Source organism: Phoca vitulina, unplaced genomic scaffold (assembly GCF_004348235.1).
Source record: "Phoca vitulina isolate PV1807 unplaced genomic scaffold, GSC_HSeal_1.0 scaffold2, whole genome shotgun sequence".
In the NCBI taxonomy this organism is placed as follows: domain Eukaryota; kingdom Metazoa; phylum Chordata; class Mammalia; order Carnivora; family Phocidae; genus Phoca; species Phoca vitulina.
The window spans coordinates 76,544,327-76,569,739 of NW_022589705.1; the positions used below are offsets into that span (position 1 = coordinate 76,544,327).

Below are 25,413 nucleotides of genomic sequence, written 5' to 3' on the forward strand. Positions count from 1 at the left end.
TTCGTCTCATCGACCCGCTCGACTCTCAGTTGCTCCTGACTCTTTCCTGTCCGCTCTTAGGCTAAGGGTTCAGGCCGAGGAAGCCGAGCGACGAGCTCAGCTGATGCAACCTACCTGCGCCCTCGTGACAGTTCCCGGCACGCGGCGGCGGCGGCGACCGAGGAAGCGGCGCGGTGCCGGGCTGAGCGCGGGAGATAGGGGCGACGGAGTCATGGGGGACGCTCCGAGCCCTGAAGAGAAGCTGCACCTTATCACCCGGAACCTGCAGGTCGGGCCTCAGAGTTGGAAATGCGCTGTTGGGGACTGGGGGCTCGAGGTCTAGTGACCCTGAGCCTCACTACTGGGTCCTAAGTGTGTGGGGTCGGGGACTCCGCGCCGAGGCAGCCCAGAGAGACTACAGCCCTCGCTACTGGTTGGTCGGTCGGCCAGTCAATCAAGCAGCAATTATCTGGGTCGCACAGAAATGACAGTGGGGCTCACCTCCTGTGTGCAGTTACCTTGTGTTGAGCCCAGCTTTGAATCCAGGACTCCCACCCCTCCCAGCCTATTATGTGCTAGGCGCGGTGCTAGGCACTGGGGATACGTCAGGGCCCTGCCGTCACAGGGCTTGTCTGGAGGGAATCAGACGTTAAGAATGACCCATAATTCAAAAACTTAGTTACAGTTTGAAACAAGTACCGTAAAGTACTATCCGTGGAGCTTTGGAAGGAATTTAGGGGAGAGGGCTGGGGGAGTGTCAGGGAAGGCTGAGGAAGTGACCTCTAAACTGCGCCTTGATGATGCAAATCACTTCACTCCACATCTGTTCCTGCTGTTTCCAGGAACTGCAGGAGTAGAAGTTAATCACAAGAAGAATGGGTTGGGGGGCATTTTAGGTAGAAGGCAGCCAGGTCCAGACCCAGAGGGGAGAAAGAACACTGGCTCAGAGAGAAGGCTGATTTGGCTGGAGTAGAGTGAACAAAGTGCAGATCAAACACTTAGTAAATACATATTGCTCATTTCTTTGCCTCCTTCAGGCCTATTGTCACATTATCGGGAAGGCCTTTCCTGACTACTTTATTTAAATAACAAAACCCCTGCCACCAGAATTGTCTCATCCCTTGTTCTAGCCTTTTTTCATTGTTGTTTCTCCATAGAACTTACCACCATCTGACATAGTATGTATTTTACTTGTTTGTTGAGAAGGGATAGGCAGGGACCAGGTCATGAGGGCCTTGCATGCTGTGTTTAAAAGCGAAGTTTATTCTAAGAGCAGTGATAACATTGGTTGGGCCATAGCTTGTTTTTTTAATCTTTTTTTGAGATACAATTCACATACCAAAAAGTCCATCCTTTTAAAGTGTACATTTCGGTGGCTTTTAGTATAGTCACAAGATTGTATAATTAGCACCACTATCTCATTCCAGAACATTTTCATCACCAAAATAAAACCTGTACCCATTGGCAGTCACTGCCCATTTCCCCCCTCCTGGCAGCTCTAGGGAAACACTAATCTTCTTGCTGTGTTTAATTTGCCTATTCTGGACATTTCATATGAATGGAATCATGCGATATGTGGCTTTTTATGTCTCATTTCGTTCACTTAGCATGTTTTCAAGGTTCATCCATGTTGTCATACCCATCAGAACTTTATTCCTTATTATGGCTGAAAAATATTCATGATTATATGGATATATCACATTTTGTTTCTCCATTCATCAGTTGGTGGACAATTGGGTTCTTTCCACTCATAACTTCATCTTAACCAGTAATTTTTGCATGCTTCCTCTTAGCCAGATTCTTTGTCCTAGTCTCTTTCCACAAAATAATGCTGGGTGGGGACAAAGGATACACAAAGCTAATGGCATTGACTCACTCAGGTTTTAAAGGGTAAGTGATATGACCTTTCTTTGGGTGGCAAGAACTCTCCCAAGTTCCAAATAGTCAGGCTTGGAGGGTGCAGGATCCAGCCGCCAGCTACCTTAAAACAGGATTTTAGTAAGTCCTGCTGATAGATGAGTAAAACCAGCAAAACAGTTTTTGTCTTTCATGTCTTCTAACTGCCTCCCCAAACCATCACTTGGAAGAATCACTAAAATCTCTTTTATTAGCAGCATACTGACCTATTAGGATTTTTCTAATATTGTCTTCAGGCAAAAGGAAACCATTAAATATTAAATAGGTGAATGAGTTAATCAAGTTTTGCGTTTTAGAGATTTCTCTGGCTGCCTTCTGGAACATGGACTAGGGGGAGCAAGAATAGATACAGGAGTCCTGTTAGAAGGCTATTACAGTAGTCCTGGTGTGATCTGATGTGGCCTAGTGGCCTAGACTAGGATGGTGGTGTGGAGGCAGAGAGAAGGAGGAGGATTTAGGAGCTTTGGGGTAACTTAGGCAACTTGGTGAATGATAGTACCATTTACTGCACTGGGGTGAAACTGTAAGTGAAAAAGATGGATGGGGAGCGAGGCGGGAAGGTGAGAGCACGAGGTTAATTTTGAATATGTTGAGTTTGCATTAACTGGGTTGATAAGTACACTGTCCCATATATGGATGTGAGCAGGAGATTTGGTAGTTACTAGCTCATAAGTAGTAATTGAAGCATCTTAAAAGGGATCAGCTAGGGAAAATGTAGAGTAAGAAGAGAAGAGATAGGGCTGCAAGGATTGCTAATATTTAATGATTAGCAAGAAGAACAGCTGCAAAGAAATCTGAGCCAACAGCCAGAGAAGTAGGAGGAAAACTTAAGAGAATAGAAAAGTGGAAGACCAAAAGAGGGGAGTGTTTCAGGGATGGAGTGAGGACTAAAAAAATTTTCATTGAATTTAGCAACAATGGGAGTCATCCGTGATCTTAGCCAGAGCATTTTTAGTGGGGTGATGCTGTATGGAATTCAACTGGAATGGGAGATGAGGAATAAAGACCAGAAGAAGAAACAACTATTTCAAGAAGTTGGTTCTGAAAGGAAGGAACATGAGTTAGAGTAGATGGAGGGGAGGATGCAGGTAGGGACATGTCCCATTCCCTAACATCAGTGGCATTTCACTGGAGTGGTACTAACAACAGCACCAACTAAGGTTGGTTCTCACTGAGCCCTGAGAGTATGGTTGGACCTCCCTGCTCGCTCTGGGCTTAGACCCCCAGTGATACGTGCTTTTGTTTTCCTTGTCACAGGGTAAAGGATGAGCAAGGTGGGGCACCAGCATTAAACCAGCTCTTCTGCTTCCACAACAGGAGGTTCTGGGGGAAGAGAAGCTGAAGGAGATACTCAAGGAGCGGGAACTTAAGGTTTACTGGGGAACAGCAACCACAGGCAAGCCACATGTGGCTTACTTCGTGCCTATGTCTAAGATTGCGGACTTCCTGAAAGCAGGATGTGAGGTAAGAAGTAATGTTTTATAAACCAAGCAGTTCCTTGGGGAATGGCCAAAAGAGAGATTTAACAAGGGCAGGGCAGAGAGGGGGATTTGGAGGTACTTGGACAAAATTCAATTTTGTTGGTCCCTTATCTCTCATGTCCAGGTAACGATTCTGTTTGCGGACCTTCACGCATATCTGGATAACATGAAAGCTCCGTGGGAACTTCTAGAACTCCGAACCAGCTACTATGAGAATGTGATCAAGGCAATGCTGGAGAGCATTGGTGTACCCTTGGAAAAGCTCAAGTTTGTCAAAGGCACTGATTACCAGCTTAGCAAGTAAGTTCTAGATTATCCACCCTCCTTGTGGCTCTCGTGCTTCTACCTAATTACAGGTCTGTGGAGTCCAGGCACTCTTTAAATTTGGATTAGAAGCCATTAAAAAATTTATACTCTTTGTCCTTTTAAGTCATCCATCAAAAATGTACTTAATGCCTATGTACTGTCCATTTTGCTGGAGATATGAATGTAACCAAAACAAAGTCCTTGGCCTTGCAGAGCTCACAGCATATGGGAGAATGATGATCAACAATTCAGCTTCCGTTTTTCCTTCCAGCCTCAGCAAATAATGATTAAAGAAAGGTGAAAGAAAAATATTTCACTTGTTTCTCATCTCCCCAACAATTTTTTTTTGAAGATTTTATTTATTTATTTGACAGAGAGAGAGACAGCGAGAGAGGGAACACAAGCAGGGGGAGTGGGAGAGGGAGAAGCAGGCTTCCTGCTGAGCAAGGAGCCCGATGTGGGCCTCTATCCCAGGACCCTGGGATCCTGACCCGAATCAAAGGCAGACGCCCAATGGACTGAGCCACCCAGGCAACCCTCCCCAACAATTTTTATTGCTTTATATCTTTATCAATTTTATTCATATTTGTAATATTAACATAGATACGATTTTGTGTCCTAGTTTTTTTAACTTGAGTAATTTCCTAAGTAATTCCTCCATGCTGCCTCATAGTCCCCACATTTTTTTATTTTTAAAACCTCAGTTAAGCCATGTATCACTCCACTGGTCACTTTTGCATTTAAACCCTTAGAACAGCCTTTTAAGGTAAGCATTGGTGTGTCCTATTTCACAGATAAGGAAACAGATTCAACTGTAACTTTCTCAAGTTCATACTCGCTGTAAGTAGAAGAGCTAGGATGTGAACCCAGATCTCTTGCTTACAAGTTCATTTCTCTTTTTACTTCATTGATCATATTTTTTTTTCTTTTAAAGATTTTATTTATTTGAGAGAGAGAGAGCACGTGTTGGGGGAGGAGCAAAGGGAGAGGGAGGGACGAGCAGACTGTGTTGAGAGCAGAGCCCGACACGGGATCGATCCCATGACCCCGAGATCATGACCTGAGCCAGTACCAAGAGTTGGACACTTAACTGACTGAGCCACCCAGGCACCCTGACTGTAATTTTCTTTAGCATTCCTCACTGTTGGACATTTAGAGTTTGAAATAAGGCACATAACTTTCTTATGTAAACCGATGTTTGAATCCTCGGCCTCAGTAGAGTCCCTACAATTTCATTTATTTTTACGTTTGTCCTACAGATATTTATGGAGCACTTATTAGATGGCAAGCACTGTTCTGGGTCCTGAGTATACAAAAATATACTAAAACAAAAATCCCCATCCTAATGGGGCTTACGTTTCAGCAAGGAAATACAGTCAAAGGAAACAAATGAAAAAGTAATATATATAAACTGTGTCAGATGGTGAGAGGTGCTACATAGCGGGCAGGCAGGAGAGAAAGTTCTTGGGGATTGGGGGGTTTCTATTTAAATAGGGTGGCTAAAAAAGACCTCTATAATAAGAAGACATTAAACTGAGACCTGAAGAAGGTGAGGGAGTGAGTCATGCAAACAATTACTGAGTTCTTACTGTATGTCAGACTCTGTTCTAGGTCCTAGGATTATAACAGTGAATGACTCAGGGAAGGGTTTTTTCCTCCCAGAATTGAACAGAATTTGGGGTTTGGGAAGATAGGATACATAAATAAAGCTACCTTGCTTCAGGGCGCCTGGGTGGCTCAGATGGTTAAGCGTCTGCCTTCGGCTCAGGTCATGATCCCAGGGTCCTGGGATCGAGTCCCGCATCGGGCTCTCTGCTCCTTGGGAGCCTGCTTCTCCCTCTGCCTCTCTCTCTCTCTCTGTCTCTCATGAATAAATAAATAAAATGAAAAAAAAAAAAGCTACCTTGCTTCAAAGTCACTTGATCTTTTTATATACACAAAAGTGACTTCAAAGGAAGATGGCTTTTTAAGTATATGCTTTCATGTACTCTCTCTGTTCCCGACAACAGCAATGATAGACAAAAACATTAAAAAACCAGAGGACATAGCCAGATTCAAAGACATGCTAAACATCTCTGTGGTAAGAAAACAGAATTGAAATGCAAATTGGTGAGTTGGTCTGAAGTTACAGGTTTGCTGGGTTCCAGTCAAGAAGCGGACAGTGGGGACAAACCAGGCTTACTGCTTAAAGCCAGAGTATAAAGCAGGGCTTTTACCCTTTTCCCATTCCCATCACTACCCCTCAAGGAAAGTAGAGCCAAGGAGTAGGGGCACTATTAGTCACCTGCCTGGGTCTTTAGGGACTTTTGTCAAGCTTCAGGCCTGTGGAGACTCGACTATATGCATACCAAGAATTAAACCAAGCTGACCACCATTTATGAGTGTTATATCCATGATATTACCTCAAAGACATAAGTTCTAACATGCCAAGGAATAGCATCCATTTTTAGAAAGGAAATGATTAAACAGAGAGAGGCAGAGATGAAACATATATATAGAAATAAAAAGAATCATTTAGAAATCTTGAAAATGTAAAAATCAGTCATTAAAGCTAAACCAAACCAAACCAAACCAAAAAACCCCACAGGGGCACCAGGCTGGCTCAGTTGGAAGAGTTCATGACTCTTAATTTCAGGGTTGTGAGTTCAAGCCCCACGTTGGGTATAGAGATTATAAATAAATAAACTTTAAAACAAAACCCAAAAAACTCCACAAACCAGCCTTCAATAGAAGGCTTCAACTCTAGACTGAACAAAGTTGAAGAGAAAACTAGAGATTTGTGAGATAGTACTGAGATTCACCCAGAATGCAGCCCAGAGAGATGGACAGAAAAACTGTAAGAGTGTTTGAGATGTGGATGAGGACGTTTGCTTCCAGCAGTCTGGCACACTGGGTACTCTGACCAGCCTTACTACTGAAAACAACTAAAAATGTGGGGTAAAATATTTTTTAAACATCCTGAATGCTTCAGATCAGTCAATTGACAAATTAGTCAAGAATACTCAGTGGCCAGAAATCAAACGAAAGTGGGAATACGAAGATATTTTATTTCAGGGGTGCCTGGCTGGCTCACTCAATAGAACATGCCCCTTTTGATCTCAGGGTTGTAAGTTCGAGCCCCACGTTGGGTGTAGAGGTTACTTAAAGATAAAATCTTAAAAAAAAAAAAACAAGATACTGTATTTCAACTAATCTAAGATGTCATTAAAAATACGGCTGATTAGTCTCTAACATGCCAGTGTTTAAAAGACTTATCTAGATTTTGAAGGTATTAAATATTTTTTTAAAATGCAAAAAAATGCATTTTGTAATCTGTAAAATATAATTCGTAGAACACTAAGACTACTAGCGCCTCAAGAGACCTCGTTGAACTATATGGGATTGAACTTTGGTTTAAATGGCCTCACAGAGCACAGTGGGGAAAAAAAAGAAAAAAGAAAAAGCTAAGAAAATTGGAGTACTAGGCCAGGAGGTCCAATATTTGAATAATAAGTGTTATGGAAAAGGGAACAAAGAGTCAGAGGGAAGGAAATCATCAATGAAATAATTTATAGAACAGGTAAATGAGTGTCCAGAGTGAAAGGGCCCATCAAGTGCCTGGCACGCTGGATGAAAATAAACCCATGCTACAGTGCACTATCTTGAAATTTCACAATACTAAGGACAGAAAAAAGGGGGGAAATATAGTATACTACAAACTTCCAAAGGGACAAAAGAAGTCACATAAAAATTTCAGGAATCCCAATAGCTTTGCATTTTTCAAAAGAACACAGAGGGTGATGAAGCAAAGCCTTTAAACTTCTGGAGGAGGGGCACCTGGCTGGCTTGGCCTACTGATCTTGAGGTTGTAGGTTCAAGCCCCATGTTGGGTGTAGAGATTACCTAAAAATAAAAGCTTTATTTTTTTTTTTTTTTAAGATTTTATTTATTTATTTGACAGAGAGAGACACAGTGAGAGAGGGAACACAAGCAGGGGGAGTGGGAGAGGGAGAAGCTGGCTTCCCGCCAAGCAGGGAGCCCGATGCGGGGCTCGATCCCAGGACCCTGGGACCATGACCTGAGCCAAAGGCAGATGCTTAATGACTGAGCCACCCAGGCGCCCCTTGACTCTGTAGTTTCTGACAAAGAATATAGGATATTAATCCTTGCCAGTTATGTGTTTTCAGTATTTTCTCCCAGTTGGTGGCTTGTCTTTTTACTTGATTTTACTTTTGATGTACTGAAGGTCTTAATTTTAACTTGAATTCATCAATCTTTTCTTGTGATTTGTGCTTTTGGTGTGTTTTATTGAATTTTCATTGCCCTGAGATTGTGAGATAGTCTTATATATGTACGGTCTTTTCAATGTTTTATAGTTTGGCCTTTACAGTTAAATCTTTAATCTAGTTGGAATGGAGGGATCATTTTTTCCCCATATGGATAACTAATTGTCTTTGTACCACTTTTTCTTAAAAAGTTTATCCTTTCTCTGCTGATCTGCAATGCTGGCTCTGTCATAAATTAAGTTTCCATATTTATGAGGATCTGTTTCTGAATTCTCTATTCTGTGTCAGTGGTTAATTCTCTATCCCCATGCTATATAAATGACAAAGGACTTGCTATCCAGAATACTAAGGAACCCCAAAAAAAGAAAAAGAAAGTAGAAAAATGGGCTACTTGCATAGATACTTCACAGATGAGGATACATAAATGACCAATAAAAACATGAAAATAACTTTTTTTAGATAAAGATATTCAGATACTTTACTCTTACACTTGAATGGTAGTTCAGGTGGGCATAGGTTTTTAGGTTGCAAACTGTTTTCTGTCAAAATTTTATTTTTTCTTTTTAAGATTTTATTTTGGGGCGCCTGGGTGGCTGGTTAAGCATCTGCCTTGGGCTCAGGTCATGATCCTGGGGTCCTAGGATCAAGCCCCAAGTTGGGCTCTCTGCTCAGCGGGGCTCTCTCAGCCTGCTTCACCCTCTTCCCCTCCCATCCCCACTCATGCTCTCGCTCTCTCTCAAATAAATAAATAAAATCTTAAAAAAAAAAAAAAAAAAAAAGGAAAGACATAAAAAGCAAGTGGTATTTTGTATAAGACAAAGAACCAGTCACATTTTAGAAGCAACCAGGCAGCAGAGGTCTTTTGGAATGTCTTAAGATTGGGAGAGTGAATTAATGTGCTTTAGGATCAGAGTGAGGCCTTGGCCCAGTCTCACAGCTGTCCCCACTTCCTTTCCTCTTCAGAGAGTACACACTAGATGTGTACAGACTCTCCTCCGTGGTCACACAGCACGATGCCAAGAAAGCTGGGGCTGAGGTGGTAAAGCAGGTGGAGCACCCTTTGCTGAGTGGTCTGCTGTACCCCGGATTACAGGTACTGGGAGGGATGGAGTTGCCCAAGGACCTTTTCTGCTCTGGTTCTAGCTACTGGTCGCTCAGCCCCAGTGAAGCCCAGGTACTTGCTGTTCCTTCACTGTGCTGTAGGCCTTCCTTCCTGTCTCTCTCCCCTTCCCTTTGACTTCTTCAGCTGTAGGTCCTCCCCTATCTGTCTGCACTTTAAAACACTGCTCATCTCACACATCTTTTTTTTTTTAATTTATACATTAGTTTATTTGCAGATTGTATATATTTTTTTTTTTTTTCTTTTTTCAAGTAAGCTCTATGCCCAGTGTGGGGTTTGAACTCACAACCCTGAGATTAGGAGTCTCACCCTCCACTGACTGAGCCAGCCAGGTGCCCCCAGATTTTATATATATATATATATATTTTTTTTTTTTAATAGGGAAATGCATTTTTTTCATCTTTATTGTATCATTTATCATTGAGGGGAGGATAGGAGGTTTTGTCTTTTTATTTATTCCATTATTTCTCTTTCTTGGAGAATCTCTGTGTTTTACTTATTTAGGTGAACTTTACATGAAAGAATTTAAAGAATACTTTTTTATTTTAAATGCTTGGGGAATTTACAGAGTTATTTTCCTGGACTGGTAATTTTTATATGTTTTCTTAGAAAGTGCATTTCAGTTAACAAATCTATTTACACAGGTATACATGGAAATTCACACCAGTTATTTACAGATCATACTGACAAACCACATTGTAAGTCTTCTATGCAAAGGTACACTGGGTGTGGCTATTGGCTGAAAATGGCCTGATGACTAGGCTTTTTACACATACATAGTAAATGGGTTTGTTTTTTCATGTCTGCAGAATATGCCAAACACACGGAGGCCAGTCCTCTCAGAGAATGCTTTGCAGTGTCACATATCCTCTTTATGTTGATTATGATCTCTTAAGTGAAGAAAATTTCAGAGTGATGTGTAAAAATAAATTTTAGGTGGGGCACCTGGGTGGCTTAGTCAGTTAAGCAGCCAGCTCTTGATTTCCATTCAGGTCATGATCTCAGGGTTGTGAGATAAAGCCCTGCATTGGGCTCCACGCTCAGTGGGGAGTCTGCTTGAGATTCTCTCTCTCCCTCTCCCCCCACCACATGCCGTCTCTCTCTAAAATCTTTATTTATTTTTTAGGATTCTATTTATTTGACAGAGAGAGTGAGAGAGCACAATCAGGGGAAGCCTCAGGCAGAGGGAGAGGGAGAAGCAGGCTCCCCAGGACCCTAAGATCATGACCTGAGCCAAAGGCCCATGCTTAACTGACTGAGCCACCCAGCAGCCCATAAAATAAATAAATCTTTTTTTTTTTTTTTAAGATTTTATTTATTTATTTGACAGAGAGAGGCACAGCGAGAAAGGGAACACAAGCAGGGGGAGTGGGAGAGGGAGAAGCAGGCTTCCCGCTGAGCAGGGAGCCGGACGTGGGGCTCGATCCCAGGACCCTGGGATCATGACCTGAGCCGAAGGCAGACGCTTAACGACTGAGCCACCCAGGCGCCCCATAAATAAATCTTTACAAAACAAAACAAAATAAAATAAATAAATTTTAGGCATGATCCTATTTTCTGTTAAATGAAGCACATCATATTTCATGTGTGTGCACTTATATGAGCAAGGAGAAAGAGAAAAATTCAAACTGAGTTGTTAATATTGGTAACTAGCTCAGAAAGATAGGACAAAAATGGTATAGACTTAACTTTTTCTTTGTATATATATATTTTTAGATTTTTATTTATTTATTTATGTATTTGAGAGAAAGCAAGCGCACATGCAAGTGGGAGGGTAGGGAGAGGGAGAGAGAATCCTCAAGCAGACCCCACACTGAGCTTGGAGCCCAACGAGGGCTCCATCTCACAACCCCGAGATCATGACCTGAGCTGAAACCAAGAATCAGACACCTAACTGACTGAGCCACCCAGGCGCCCCTCTTCATGTATGTCTGTAACGTTTGATATGAGGGGTACCTTTGCTCCTCCTCCCGTTCGCATGCACTCTCTTCCTCGCTCTCAAACAAATAAATAAATAAATAAAATCTTAAAAAAAAAGATGTTTGGTAGAAGAATATCAAGTCTAACCTCATCACCTCCAAAAGAGCTTTCTACGGGTTAAGCCTGGACATGTTCTAGATCTGCACTGCCCCCTGTGGTAGCCTCTCCTCTAGTCGTGGTCATGTGTGGCTATTAAAAATAATTAAAATTAAAATTCTTAGGTTTCAGTCACATTGGCTATATTTCAAGTGCTCAGAAGCCACATGTAGCTAGTGGCTAATCTACTGAACAGCACAGACATAGAACATATTCATCATTCCAGAATATTATAGTAGACAGTGCTCTTCTAGATTATTCCAGCTTGCTCACCTTTCTCTTCCCCTCCTTCTTCCTCTTCCCTCCCTTCAATTAGACGTGAAATCATACCAATTCTACTTTTAAAATCTCTTAAATGTGTTCTCGTTCTACATCCCTGCTGACCTGGTTTGGCATCGTTTCCTACCTGGCCTCTCACGCAGCCTCCTCGCTGTCTTCTTTGTCTCCAGTCCAAAGGGCTCTACTCCGTGCCCTGCCCTCTTACTGGTGTGATCTTTCTACAGTGTGGGCCAGGACGATGCTAGGCACCCTAGCGTGATGGTCAGGATCCTTACTTCTCTGATGCCATCACTAACCACTTCCTACATCCGTTGAAGTTTGTGCTTTTGCATACTGAATCACTAATTTCTCTAAACATTTCACACCTCTTTGCCATCTGACATCTGTTTCCTCTTCATGGTGAAAAACATCTATATATTCTTCAAAACCAAGGTCAGCCCACAGTCTGATTCCAGGAAGCCTTCAGTGCCACCTGTCTGACCAGCTAGAGAGAAGCATTTCTTTCTTTGTTCCTTAAATGAACATCTCAGGTAGCCCTTCAAACACTGCACTGAAATTATCTGTTCACATGTCTCTCTTTTCAGAGCTGGGTAATTGGCTTCTTATAGGCCGAGTCTGGGTCCAATTCAACTCTGCATCCTCAGGGCTGGTACTAGGCCTGGCAGGTAGTAAGTGACAAAATCAGCTTAGTCTTGTCTTTTGTTTCTGAGCTCTCACAGCATGTTCTTCTTATGCCTTTTTTTTTTTTTAAGATTTTATTTATTTATTTGACAGAGAGAGAGAGAGTGCAAGAGAGGGATAAGCAAACTCCCTGCTGAGCAGGGAGCCCGATGCGGGGCTCCATCCCAGGACCCTGGGATCATGACCTGAGCGGAAGGCAGACACTTAACTGACTGAGCCACCCAGGCGCCCCTCTTATGCCATTATTTGACGTTTGTCACGGGCTGCATTATTCAGTGGGTACCTTTGACCCGACTCTGGTGTGTCTGCTCCTTCTTCCCTCCCTTCCCCACGGACTGTGAGCTTCCCAAAGGCAGAGGCTCTTACTTTTTCCCCCATGACATCCACATGGAGTTCTGTCCACCACAGGCACTCAGCTAATGTTTATGCTGTTCTTGAGGCCAAGAGGGAGGCTGGATGCTGCTTTATTTGCTTCCTGGCTCTACTTTCTGAAAAAAATCTAGTGATTTTCAAAAGTTTCTGATTTCCCAGATCCATATAGAAGAAATACAGTAGGAGTTTATGCTCATGTGTTTTTTTTGTTTTTGTTTTTTTTTCACACAGGCCTTGGATGAAGAGTATTTGAAAGTAGATGCCCAGTTTGGAGGTGTTGATCAGAGAAAGATTTTTACCTTTGCAGAGAAGGTCAGTGTTCTCTTTCCTATCTTTTTTTCTTTTGTGCCTTAGGTATACAGTTAAGGTTTATTGACTATGCCGGTCCCACCACTCATAACTATATTGTATGGCGGGTATTGTTCTCCCTGTTTTGCAGACGAGAAAACTGACTGTCAAGAAAGAAAGTTGTCTATTATCACACAGTTAGTGACTAAGCAGCAGTTAGCCTCAGACCTGACTCAAAAGCCAGAAAGCTGCCCCCAGACCTGTTGGATTTGCTTCTTTCCTAATAACACAGTTTCTAGGGAAAGGGACCACCAGTCAACTACTGGTCTTTCCCAGAGCATTCGGTCCTATTGCTCTGGATCTTACATAAACCACTCATCTCTGAGATGAGGCTTAACAGGGTTTAAAGGAGGAAATCAGAGCAAACCCTTAATAGTTCTTTTTGGGGAAAGAACTTGAGTAAGTTGGAAAGGGCCATTGAGAAATGGTTGTTATTTTTGAAAGTTTCTCAAAACCTCATCTTGGCAAGGGTATGGAGAAAACACTTAGTGGAAATGTAAATTTCCGGGAGGGTAGTTTTCCCTGATAATTATACAAATTGGTGCTAAGGAAATAATTTTAAAAGTGCAACTTCAGTTACATATGAAAGTATTTATCACATTATCAATTTAAAGGTAAAATCTAGATATAGGGACGCCTCGCTAGTTCAGTCGGTAGAGCATGCGACTCTTGATCTCAGGGTTGTGTGTTCAAGCCCCACATTGGGTGTAGAGATTACTTAAAAATAAAATCTCTAAAAAAAAATCTAGAAATAAACTCACATCCAATGGCAAGGGATTATTATGTTATGATATGTGTTACGATAACTCCTTACAATGGAATATTATATAGTATTCTTTAAATTTATTTAAAATGTATTAAATAAATTTTTTGGATGTATTTTTTATTAAGTTTTTAATTTTATTTCCAGTATAGTTAACATACAGTGTTATATTAGTTTCAGGTGTGCAATATACTGGTTCACCAGTTCTGTACATTACCCAGTGCTCATCACGCAAGTGCACTCCTTAATCCTTACCCCCTATTTCCCCCATCCCCTCACCCTCCTCCCCTCTGGTAACCATCAGTTTATTCTCTGTAGTTGAGTCCTGTTTCTTGGTTTTCTCTCTTTCCTTTTTTTTCCCTTTGCTAGTTTGTTTTGTTTCTTAAATTCCACATATGAATGAAATCATATGGTATGGTATGGTATGGGAGCCTGCTTCTCCCTCTCCTTCTGCCTGCCACTCCCCCTGCATGTGCTCTCTCTCTCTGTCAAATAAATAAAATCTTTAAAAAAAAAAAAGGAAAGAAAGAAAGAAGTCAGTCAGAGAAAGACGAATACCATATGATTTCACTCATGTGGAATCTAAGAAACAAAACAAATGAACAAAGGGGGAAAAAAGAGAGAGAGGCAAACCAAGAAACAGACTCTTAACTATAGAGAACAAACTGATGGTTACCCCAGGGGAGGTGGGTGGGGGACGGGGGAAGTAGGGGATGGGGATTAAGGAGTGTGCTTGTTGTCATGAGCACCGGGTGATGTATGGAAGTGTAGAATCACTAAATTCTACACCTGCAACTAATATTACAGTGTATGTTAACTAAAGTTTAAATAAAAACTTCAAAAAAAGAAAGAAAGAAAGGTATATTCAGTAAAAGAGATTGGAAGAACTATATCAAACTGTTACGTTGCTGGCCAAGTTAGATGAGATTGGGGCACTGAGGAGCAGTTTATACTAACACGTGCTCTGTGTGTTTCTTTCTAACCCCTCAGTACCTCCCTGCACTTGGCTACTCAAAACGGGTCCATCTGATGAATCCTATGGTTCCAGGATTAACTGGCAGTAAAATGAGCTCCTCAGAAGAGGTACGTTTTCCAGCTCTGACTTGAGTTTAGAAATCTTCAGCAAGAGATGAAGGGATTGAGGACTCAAAAGAAGAATCCCCTCGCTAACTAGAATTCTTGTAGATTTGAGTTCCAAGGTCTCTGAAGTCATCCAATTAATTTCAGTGGTTCTTGAGTATTAAAGGACCCAGAAGCAGTCCTGATGGGATCCAGTCATAATCTTAACAATTTTACTGTGGCTGATAAAACAGCAAAAGTAATTTCTTCATTCATAGAACTGTGATAAGATTCAGCCTTGTTCATGAGGTTAATGAGGCTAGGGTTGCATTTCACCATATAGCATCTTGATTCTCAGGGTGATGTTTGATATAACTAATGTGATAAATACAGTATCTTTTAACAGTTAAAAATCCTGCTTAGGAAAAGTGCACTTTTGATCACTAAGGGTACAGAATGGAGGATGTAGTGGGACCCAAAGATGTGAAAGGTTGCGTTCTGGGTTCCCAAACACAGCTGAGCTTCAGAACCACCTAGGGAATTAAAAAAAGAGAGAGAGAAAAAAAAGCATTGATTCGACTCTGTTCTTAGAGATTCTGATAAAGGGGTTCTGGGAACATCAGGAATCTGTATTTTCTTTCTTTCTTTTTTTTTTTTTTATTAACATATAATGTATTGTTTGTTTCAGGGGTACAGGTCTGTGAGGAATCTGTATTTTCTTTCAAATTCCACTAGGTGATTCTGATTGAAGTCACATTTGGGTGTTCATCTAGTTCTTTAAATCTGACTTTTCAATCTTTGATCAGAGACCAGTAAATATACGCATGGAAACTGTTATTATTTTTAAAGGAATATATAAAATATTTGTTTTTCTCTGTGTTAAAATGCTCCAGGTATCAGTTATTTCTCTGACAGAATATCGTATCACTCACCCTATTTAGTGACTTCACCGTATCTTAGCCCTGGAAATCAGTGTTAGCAGCCATTTCTGAACATGAGTGCATCAGAAGCACTCAGAGAGCTTTTTAAAAATGCAAATACCTGGCCCAACCTCAAGAGATTTTGATTCATCTCCTGGTAATTTACATTTTTTAAAGGCACCCCAGATGACTCATACATAGGCATACACGGACCAGAATTTGGTAACCACTGAACCCAAAGAGCCATGAGCTTACTCACTCCAAAATAAGAAACAGTTCCTATTACCTAAAAAGGGAAAATGGCTCTAGATACTAGGCGGTACCTGATCTGGGGGGGTTGCCACGTAGCAAGCCGCTCACACACTGTTCTGGGCAGTGACAATGAGTATGCCCTTTTCAGAAAATAGTTTTGGGCCTGGCAGTGTTGGGTAGCTTAGGGAAGTAATCCTAGAGAAGGCAGAAACAAAAACAATAAAAAACCTCTGCAGGGCGCCTGGGTGGCTCAGTTGGTTAAGCAACTGCCTTCGGCTCAGGTCATGATCCTGGAGTCCCGGGATCGAGTCCCGCATCGGGCTCCCTGCTCGGCAGGGAGTCTGCTTCTCCCTCTGACCCTCCTCCCTCTCATGCTCTCTGTCTCTCATTCTCTCTCTCTCAAATAAATAAATAAAATCTTTAAAAAAAAAAAAAAAACCTCTGCAAAGATATTCATTGTAATATTGTATATAATTTGTAAAAATTAGAACAATCTAACAGTCCAGAAATTATGTTGTCACTAATAATTGGGAATGTGATACAGCATACAAATTAGAAGCAAAGACTAGATAGCCCCTCAGAAATACTTACGATATAGTCTCAAGTGAAAAAGCAAAGGGTAGACATTTGTTCTCGAACTACAAGTTTGTAACGATTCTGTGTGTTATAGGCCTGGGAAGAACACAGGAAAATTGAAATTGTGGTTTTTGTCAGGTGGCAATCTTGTGAGTGGTTCTTGACTCTGATTAATTCTGCTTTTGTTAAATTTGTTGATGTTTAAACCTCTGTTAAAAAAAAAAAAATCTAAAATACACAGATTAGTTGAGCATCTCTCATTTCCCACCATAAGAGGTCCCTTCTCCTCCATGGCTTATAGGAGTCCAAGATTGATCTCCTTGACCGGAAGGAGGACGTGAAGAAAAAACTAAAGAAGGCCTTCTGTGAGCCAGGGAATGTGGAGAACAATGGAGTTCTGTCTTTCATCAAGCATGTCCTCTTTCCCCTCAAGTCCGGTAAGATACTCGATTGCTTCTCAGAGGCCAGGCCAAAGGAGCAAAACTAGTACTAGGATCATTCTTGTGGTTGGTTAGAAGTCTTCCTTTAGAGATGGGCTTCCCTGATTCTGTGCTCTGACTTCTCATATACCGGGGTACACTTGCACTTGGGATGTCATTTCGTTGCCCATGAGATTGTCACCAGGTTGGGTTCTAAGTGGGGTGTCAGGGCGGGCGGGTGTTGTAGAAATGAGGGTGGGCACAGGCATGCCGAATTAGAGCAATGAGAAAGAAATGTAAGGCATGATCCTTCCCCTTGAGTGTGGATGCCAGCTGGGTTTCTAGCTCATCTGATTTAAGATAAATGCCATATAATAAAGTTTAAAATATATAACAGAGGGGCGCTGGGTGGCTCAGTCGTTAAGCGTCTGCCTTCGGCTCAGGTCATGATCCCAGGGTCCTGGGATCAAGCCCCGCATCGGGCTCCCTGCTCTGCGGGAAGCCTGCTTCTCCCTCTCCCACTCCCCCTGCTTGTGTTCCCTCTCTCGCTGTGTCTGTCTGTCAAATAAATAAATAAAATCTTTAAAAATAAATAAATAAAATATATAACAGAAACTACAAACATCCGTACCATTTGAGCTAGGAATGCTGACTCTGCCATTATCAATGACTTTGTTGGCATGGATCCTTTTGTCTTACAGAGTTTGTGATCCTTCGAGATGAGAAATGGGGTGGAAACAAAACCTATACCGCTTACTTGGACCTGGAAAAGGACTTTGCTGATGAGGTAATCCCAAAGGAGGAGTAATCCCCACCGAATTCCTTCTGACAGACCTCTCCTTCTTGGCCTAGCCAGAAGTTTCTGCTTGATGATCTCCAGGGCCATGTATTGTGGGTAATGGCTTAATGAGGGTTCAGGTGGTTCACGGGTTAGGCAAGCAAATGGCAGCTGAAGTATTGGTGTCCTAATCACCCTGCAAAGGATTTAACCTGGAATGAAGAACCAAACCCAGCAAGATGAAGCATTTCAGGGAGAGGGGCAAAGTCAAGATTCAAAAAAGAAACACCTCAGAAAGGACAGCATAGAGGATCCTGCTGATCTCAACAGACAGCTTAAGAAAAGAATTACTAGGTGCCTGTGAGTTAGGCACCATGGTAGGGGCTGGCATTACAGAGGATTAAATCCTCATGAAGCTCGTGGTCCGGAAGGAGAGGCGGACGTGTAAACAAGTATCATTGCTGTGCGGCTATATGATGATGATGTATACACGGTCCAGAGATCAAAGAGGAGGAAGTCATTACCTGGCTGGCTGGCAAAGCTTTGCAGAGGGGACGACATCCAAACAGAGGGAATAAATTGTGCACAGACATGGGCAGATGAAATAGCACAGTATGGAATCGCAAGTGGTTTGGTCTGACATGAGTCTAAAAGGTGAGGCGGAGCGTTGTGGGCGAGCTAGGCAGGGCCAGGTCATAAAGTGAAGATGTGATAGTGGTGGGTATGGGGAAGGAAATGGGGGCTTTTGATTGACTCTGACTTTGGGTTAAATCAGCAGTGTGATTGGGCTGTCAGAATGTTCATGAAGTCTTGCTATGTAAGGCATCAGAAATGTGGAGTCTGGAACCAGGGAGCCGATAGTCCATTCATTTCTCCACTGTTGTGAGTACATTTGGGGTTGTTCATTCAGCCCTGGACTCAAATTTTATGAGGTTTATTGGACAGTCTGGGCTGTGTTGATGGGGAGAGGAAGGGGGCTGTGATAAGGAACAGACCCAAACCCATGTCACAGAAGCACAGTTGAAAGAACTGGGGATGTTTGGCTGGGAATCAGGCCTGCGTTCAGTCCTCCTCAGGTACATGACAGACTCTCGCGGGGGAGGGGTTGGATTTCTTCCTGTGGCCCCAGAGGGCTAAGCCAGGTGTGCGGGTGGGGCCTGCAGTGGGGCGTGTTCAGGTTCAACATCAGGGAGAGCAGAGCAGTGACCTTGGTTGGATGGCAACGGGCCGGGCTGCCTCACTTGACCTTTCGCCCCCATCGCTGAGGTGTTCAGGCAGAGGCCAGAAGTCCACTGCAGGCAACCTGGTGGGAGGGTTTGAACATCACATAGCGGAAAAGTCTCCATGACCTCTGAGCTCTGCGGCCCGTAAGGCCTGTTTTTTGGACGTTTCGCAGCCGTCGCTCTGAACCCCTCTATCTGCAGTGTGAGGCAGGCCACGGGACCCACACGGCACTCCTCAGCCCCGTGAACAGCCAAGGTTGGAATAACGAGAAGGATAGAAGAAACGCGTCTGAAGAAGAGCCTGGAGCAGCACTAGCCAAGGGCACGTTCTGTGACTGCGGACACGTTCCGGACGTGCTGTGTCGCGCGGCTGCTGCCGGCCGCGTGCGGTCAGCCCCCCCGTGCGCGCCGTGCAACTGAGGAACCGGACCGCACTTTACATTTAAGTGGCCACACGGGGCTAGCGGCTACCGTACTGGACAGAGCAGGTCTAAAGCTTTTCTGTCGTTAAAAATGAAACATTCCTAAGGAGATGAAAGAATATCAGAAACAAAAATGGAGGCGTTGTTGTATGACAGGTATTCACAGCTAAGAGATAACCCCTCAGAACATCTAGCAGAGCCTTGCAGGGGCCAGATTTGGGATGTAAAAGTACTAGTCACAGGACACAGGAAGAGAAATTGAATTGCTGAGCTCCTGCCACGTACTAGCATCACTCACCATATTCACCCACATTATGTGATTGAATCCTCATTCTGACTCTGAGGTATAGGCATTCTCTTCAGTTCTTAAGTAAAGCATCCCAAACTTAGAGGGGTTAAGTGCCTGGTCCGGGTCACACAGCTAGCTGGGACTCTAACCCCGGCCTGTCTTAACTCCAACGCCCTCGCTCTTTCTTCTCGCTCACCCAGCTCCCCGCCGGGCTGTCTCCTCAGGTTGCCTCTGTGAGTGTTTCTCTGCCTGTAAATGGACCCTGGTTCATGCCACTACTCGAAGCATGAATGGAGGGACTGGAAGAATTTGATTAATAAAAACATTCAGCCTCAAAAAAAAAACTTCAGCCTCTAAAATCCCTCAAGTTATAGCAGCTCAGGTCATGATCTCAGGGTCATAAGATGGAGCCCCACATTGGGCTCCACGCTGGGCATGGAGCCTGCTTAAGATTCCCTCTCTCCTTCTCCCTCTGCCCCCCACCCCTGCGTGCACTCTCTCTCTCAAATAAATAAGTAAATCTTAATAAGATAAAATCCCTCAAGTTAGTATGGAATTCAGAGTCAAAAGACCTAAATCTCAGACAAGAAAAATAATCTTTCTGAACCTATGTCCCCCTCTTGGCTTTGTCAGCTTGACAGGGCTGTTCTGAGGATCAACAGCCTACACTTTGCACACACGTTATCTTTAGTAGACTCAGACGTGCCGTGCCCCACTCCGGTGCCTCCTTTCACCGGGCCTTTGTACACTTCCACAGGTTGTACACCCTGGAGACCTGAAGAATTCTGTTGAGGTCGCCCTGAACAAGTTGCTGGATCCTATCCGGGAAAAGTTTAATACTCCTGCACTGAAGAAATTGACCAGCGCTGCCTACCCAGAGCCCTCCAAGCAGAGTAAGGCCAGCCAGGGAGGGGCAGGGCCATGGGCTGCATGACATCATCAGGACAGAGCCTGTGGGTGGGCTTCAGAAAAGGGTTTGTCTGAAATCGAGAGCCCGAGAAGCCAGGGGATCTGAAGTGCAAGAATATCCTACCCCGTCGGCTCCTGGAATGGAACTTGAGTCATCTTGATTTAGGTTTAGGCGATACTGTGATTACATCCTGTTGTCCCGAGCCTACTGGTGTGAGACATGCACTGCGATCCTTGACTAAATCCTTCAATTAAGAGAGCAGTTGGGTTAGACCATGAGGGTAACAAAGCTACTCAGGGGGAGCCTGCACAGCTCCTTAGGGAAGCTCGTCTCGAGCTTCGCCTAATTCCTTTCCATATGCTTCTGACTGGCTCTTAGCTGGCCATCCACTTATCCATGACGCTGAGATATTAACATGGATGGTTTTGTGTGACCTTCCCCGACTCAATAAATGTATGTGGAGAGCACGAATAGAAACAGCTAAACATAGCAAAGCTACTACTGTTGTCCCCCCACTTCCCTCCCCACCAGCTAATAACTGAGGGAGAGAATAGATGAAAATCTGGCATGTCACTTCTCAAAGGTTGCTGCTCCTGTTTTAAAGAAGATATAACTAGGGGCACGTGGCTGGCTCATTCAGTAGAGCCTACAACTCTTGTGCTCAGGGTCATGAGTTTGAGTCCCGTATTAGGCGTAGAGATGACTTTAAAAAGAAAAAAGAAGATATAACTAAAGGGGTAGGTTCTGGGGATTCCGCACGAAACCCTGCTAGTGTCCCCAGTGGGTGGTGTCAGCAGTTGACCTATCATGGCGAAGGAGGAGAGTTCTGACCCCTTGGGGCTCTTCTCATTCACAGAACCAGTCGCCAAAGGCCCTGCCAAGAACTCAGAACCAGAGGAGGTCATCCCGTCCCGGCTGGATATCCGCGTGGGCAAAGTCATTAGTGTGGACAAGGTACTCGTTTTTCACCACATCCCAGAGAGGCAGATAGGGGTCACGTTTGTCTGTTTCCATCTGGAGGAAACGTGGCCTGGGATGGGAAGTAACATCCCCGAGGTCATATTGCAAGTCAGAACGCAGGTGCCTAATCCCAGGTGTCAGGCTTTTCCCTTCGCTGCCTCTGAACCTTACGCCACCAGACAGCCGGGAACTCAGGGTGGGGGGAGGATATTAGTCAGAGGGAGCCTGCTCATCAGTTAAATCCGGTCCCATAGATTCCTCTGGTCTCTACCAGCTCAGCTGGACTTAGCTGCAGGCCTTATCTCGGATCAGCCACTGTGTCGCCCTGTCCCATCCTACCCACCCACCCCTGAAAATGGGGAAGTGAGAGGGACTTCCTTTTTCCCAGAGATGGAAGGTTATGTAACCAGTGACCTGGGACCATTGTTGTGGACTTTTTTTCTCTCCCGGCATTGTTTTTCACTGCATAGACCCGACTACGAAACAACTTTGAGGTTAGCTGCCGGTGCTCTTTGACATGACGAGGCCAGCCCTGCCCTCCCCCCGACCTCCGGGCTGGTGCAGCGCGTGGCCATAATGATAGCCACCCAGACCCATCCGGGCCTCTTGACCTCTGGGGGAGACTCCTTGCCCCGCCTTTTACTGACAGCCTGCCTCTTGGCGGACAGTAAAATGTACCCTCCCGGCCCATTCTGTCTGCTGTCTGGGGCCTGGAAAGAGTTTGCTCCAGAGGGCCCCCTAGGAGCCTATGCTGGGGAGTAGGATGCCCGCCCCGGCAGTCCGAGGGCTCGCCGGGCCCCGTCCGTGATCCGTTGCTTTGTGGTACTAACCTCTCTTGCCGGCAGCACCCCGACGCAGACAGCCTGTATGTGGAGAAGGTTGATGTGGGGGAGGCCGAGCCGCGGACTGTGGTGAGCGGCCTGGTGCAGTTTGTGCCCAAGGAGGAGCTGCAGGACCGGCTGGTGGTGGTGCTGTGCAATCTGAAACCCCAGAAGATGAGAGGCGTCGAGTCCCAAGGCATGCTGCTGTGCGCTTCTACGTGAGTGAGAACTGGGGGCGGGGGCGGGGCCGGGGGGGGGGAATCGGCCCACGGGACGCCCTGCCACGAGCCGGGTGGAAACCCTAAGGACACTGTCCAAAAGATGGTACATGAAGGAATTAGTTGTTGGGCAAGTACTGTGAAGGAAGCGCTTTACCTAAAGGTAGTTTTATTAAGACAGAAATTGAAGGCTCCGAGCAGTATGCACATGCCCGAGTCTCTCTACCAGTAGGAGACGGAGCCAGGAGTCAAACCCAATTCTCACTGGCCGTTCGGGCCTTGCTGTCGCTGTTATGCCCTACTTCCTCCCCTGAAAAGCCCAGAGTTTGGTATCTCTCCCCACAGAGGGTTTCAGGGTAGCCGTAGTCAACCCAACCCTGGTAACATCCGGAAACATGGTGCAGCCCTGAGGGCCCCTCCGTAAAGGTCCTGACGCCTTGGCTTCCACGGCAGCTGCAGGCAGCCCACAGCCTCACTCTTTCCTCGTCCTGTGTGTCTTCTCAGAGAGGGGGCAGACCGCAAGGTTGAGCCTCTGGACCCTCCTGCAGGCTCTGCTCCCGGTGAGCGAGTGTTCGTGAAGGGCTATGAGAAGGGCCAACCAGATGAAGAGCTCAAGCCCAAGAAGAAGGTCTTTGAGAAGTTGCAGGTAAGTAGCTGGCCATGCCCCGTCCCCTCTCTTGCCTGGGCTGCCTGGACTGGGTCCCCAGACTGCTGTGTTACTGGGTCCACCACTGCCCTCCCCCTCCCTCCCCCCCCCAGGCCTTCCTGCCTCTCTGAGCCCCTCCCTTCCTTAGTCCACACCTTTCCAGAGGAGGTGCCTGCAGAACATGGGAGCCCTCGCACATACTGAGCACGGACAGACTATTTGAGGCACTGTGTGAGGGACTCAGACATTTCCTCTTCTGATCTTCAGTCCGCGATCGGAGGATTGTCCCTATTTTATCTGGCAGGACACCTGCCAGGGCCACACAGGGTCACCAGAAGCCATGGAGCCAGGACCCCCTCTCCCACCACCAACCCGCTCTGGTCTTAGAGCACTCACTCTCCGTCTGCCCTGTGGGGCGTGGACTCACACACAGCCCGTCCCCATGGCCCCTGAATGCATTCCTCCCTTCAGCCAGTACTGAGCCCCTGATACGCACGTCGGCCGCCGTTCTCGGTGCTCGGGCTGCGTCAGGAACAAAGCAGCAAGCGTTCGCTCTCCTCATGGAGCTAACGGGACACAGTGACCTTCCCTAGTTAATCCCGCATTTCGTCGCTCAGCCGGAGTGTGTGGGGGGGGCATAGAGTCATCCTGCATGTGGTGGGCAGGTTTTACCCACTCCCTTCTTTCCTACTTTCCCAGGCTGCTTTTTTGAATCACTTATTTTTCCTGCTATAAAATAAGTTTCCAATGTAGAAATGTCCAAAGTATAGGGAACACGAAGAAAACAAAACACCCATAGTCCTGCCACCTAGAGTTCCTGGGAAATAGCATTAGTGATTCTTTCTTTGTGGACTTTTTCAATGCAAGGAGGTAATATATTTACAGTTTGAGTCCCACCATGTTTATTTTTTTATTTAACTTGATGCCAGAAAAACGTGCCCGTCTTCTTAAATACCGAGAGGGGGGGATCTGACTGTGTAGTGTTGAATCATAATTACTGTAATGTAACAAAATTATATAGCCTTTTAAACATTGGAGTTGTTCTCAGGTTTTCACTATTCGTACACTGCAGCGGATGTCTTGGTACATAGTTCTTTGCACTTACTCGTGACTGTTTTCCTAAACTAGATGCCTCGGATGAGCTGGCTTGCCGGGAGGGAAGAGAAGCACATGAGACCTTGGGGAAGGGCTGTCCTCGAGCTGCTCTCGCCGCCACATTCACGGCTTCTCTTTATTTTGTGCAGGCTGACTTTAAAACCTCTGAGGACTGCATCGCACAGTGGAAGCAAACCGACTTCATGACCAAGCTGGGGTGCATCTCCTGTAAATCGCTGAAAGGGGGGAACATCAGCTAGCTATCCTGGCATCCTGCTCCCTCCTCCCATCCCGAGTCATCTGCTGTCTCAGTTTGCTCCGTCCTTCACCCATTTACCCATCTCCCAGGACACCGAAGCAGGAAGTTGGGGACTTTATTAGGGGTGGAACTCAGTAAGTGGCAGCTCAGCCTCCCCAGAATCCAGAACCATCCTGTCGGGGCTGCTGGGCTACTAGAGAGCCGCTGACTGCCCCCCCGCCCCCCCGGGGTAGTAACGAGGGTGGGGCGGCAGCAGGGAGCCCAGCTCTACCTTCTCCCCCTGGCAGCTGACTGGGGAAATCTGGTTGCAATATGACTCCTAGAAAAGGTTTATGCCACAGCCCCTCTAATTGGAAAAATATTGGTTCCCATGTTTTCCTAGAGTTCTCCCAGCAGCTGTGCCTCTGTCTGGGATCTGGTGCCTGAACTGAGCTAATTACAGCCTTTCCCCAACAGGAAATTGTGGGATTCGAAAAGGAAAGGGAGGGGAAAACAGAGAACCTAGTGGTCTACCCAGTGGTAGGCAGCTTTCCCCAGTGCCTGCCAGCCCTGAGGCCCAGCCCCGGGGCTCCTGCCGTTTCTTCCCCTTGATCCTGCGGGGTTGGGACATTCCCTAAACCAGCTGTGTGTTAATATCAGAAGTAAGGCAGATGGCACAGCCTGAATCTTTCCTCAGAGAGGGTGGGGTACTTCTCCATAAAGCATCTTGATCAGAATCACTGTCACTGTCACGAATTCAAATAAACTGAACAAGAGTGTCTGGATGGAGCCTGTGAGCCGGACCATCTCAGGAGGGAGGAACACAAGTGTGGAGCAGCTGCTGGGCCCCTCACCCAGCCCAGGCTGCTTGTATCTCGGACTTTTGACCCTGTAATGCGCCGGGGTGGCGGGCAGGGGGTGGGGTGGACTGGATGGACCAGAGACACTTCGACTTTTCCTTTGGCCATAAACGCAGAAGAGGCCGGGGGCGCGAGTGGCT

At 45.2% G+C, this 25,413-nt stretch overlaps 2 protein-coding genes across 3 annotated transcripts in view; one reads left to right on the forward strand and one right to left on the reverse strand.

The window, feature by feature from the left end:
• S100PBP (S100P binding protein) overlaps positions 1-12,162 on the reverse strand; it is a 45,169-nt gene extending 33,007 nt beyond the window's left edge. Inside the window, exon 1 of the mRNA XM_032388663.1 lies at positions 11,551-12,162. The gene's annotated coding sequence lies outside the window, so the exon portion shown is untranslated. The remainder of the gene's footprint in view (positions 1-11,550) is intronic.
• On the forward strand, positions 1-25,198 carry YARS1 (tyrosyl-tRNA synthetase 1). 2 transcript variants are annotated; one of them, XM_032388620.1, is made up of 13 exons: positions 1-268; positions 3,214-3,360; positions 3,502-3,677; positions 8,912-9,041; positions 12,708-12,788; positions 14,578-14,670; positions 16,696-16,831; positions 17,515-17,600; positions 20,283-20,418; positions 21,292-21,389; positions 22,241-22,434; positions 22,939-23,080; positions 24,325-25,198. In XM_032388620.1, exons 1-13 carry the CDS (start codon positions 104-106, stop codon positions 24,433-24,435), a joined length of 1,695 nt encoding a protein of 564 aa, XP_032244511.1. In that variant the 5' UTR covers positions 1-103; the 3' UTR covers positions 24,436-25,198. The 2 variants fall into 2 exon arrangements, with proteins under 2 accessions (XP_032244511.1, XP_032244520.1); XM_032388629.1 differs by lacking the exon at positions 14,578-14,670 and having other exon boundaries at positions 24,325-25,169.
• The last annotated feature ends 215 nt before the right edge of the window (positions 25,199-25,413 follow it).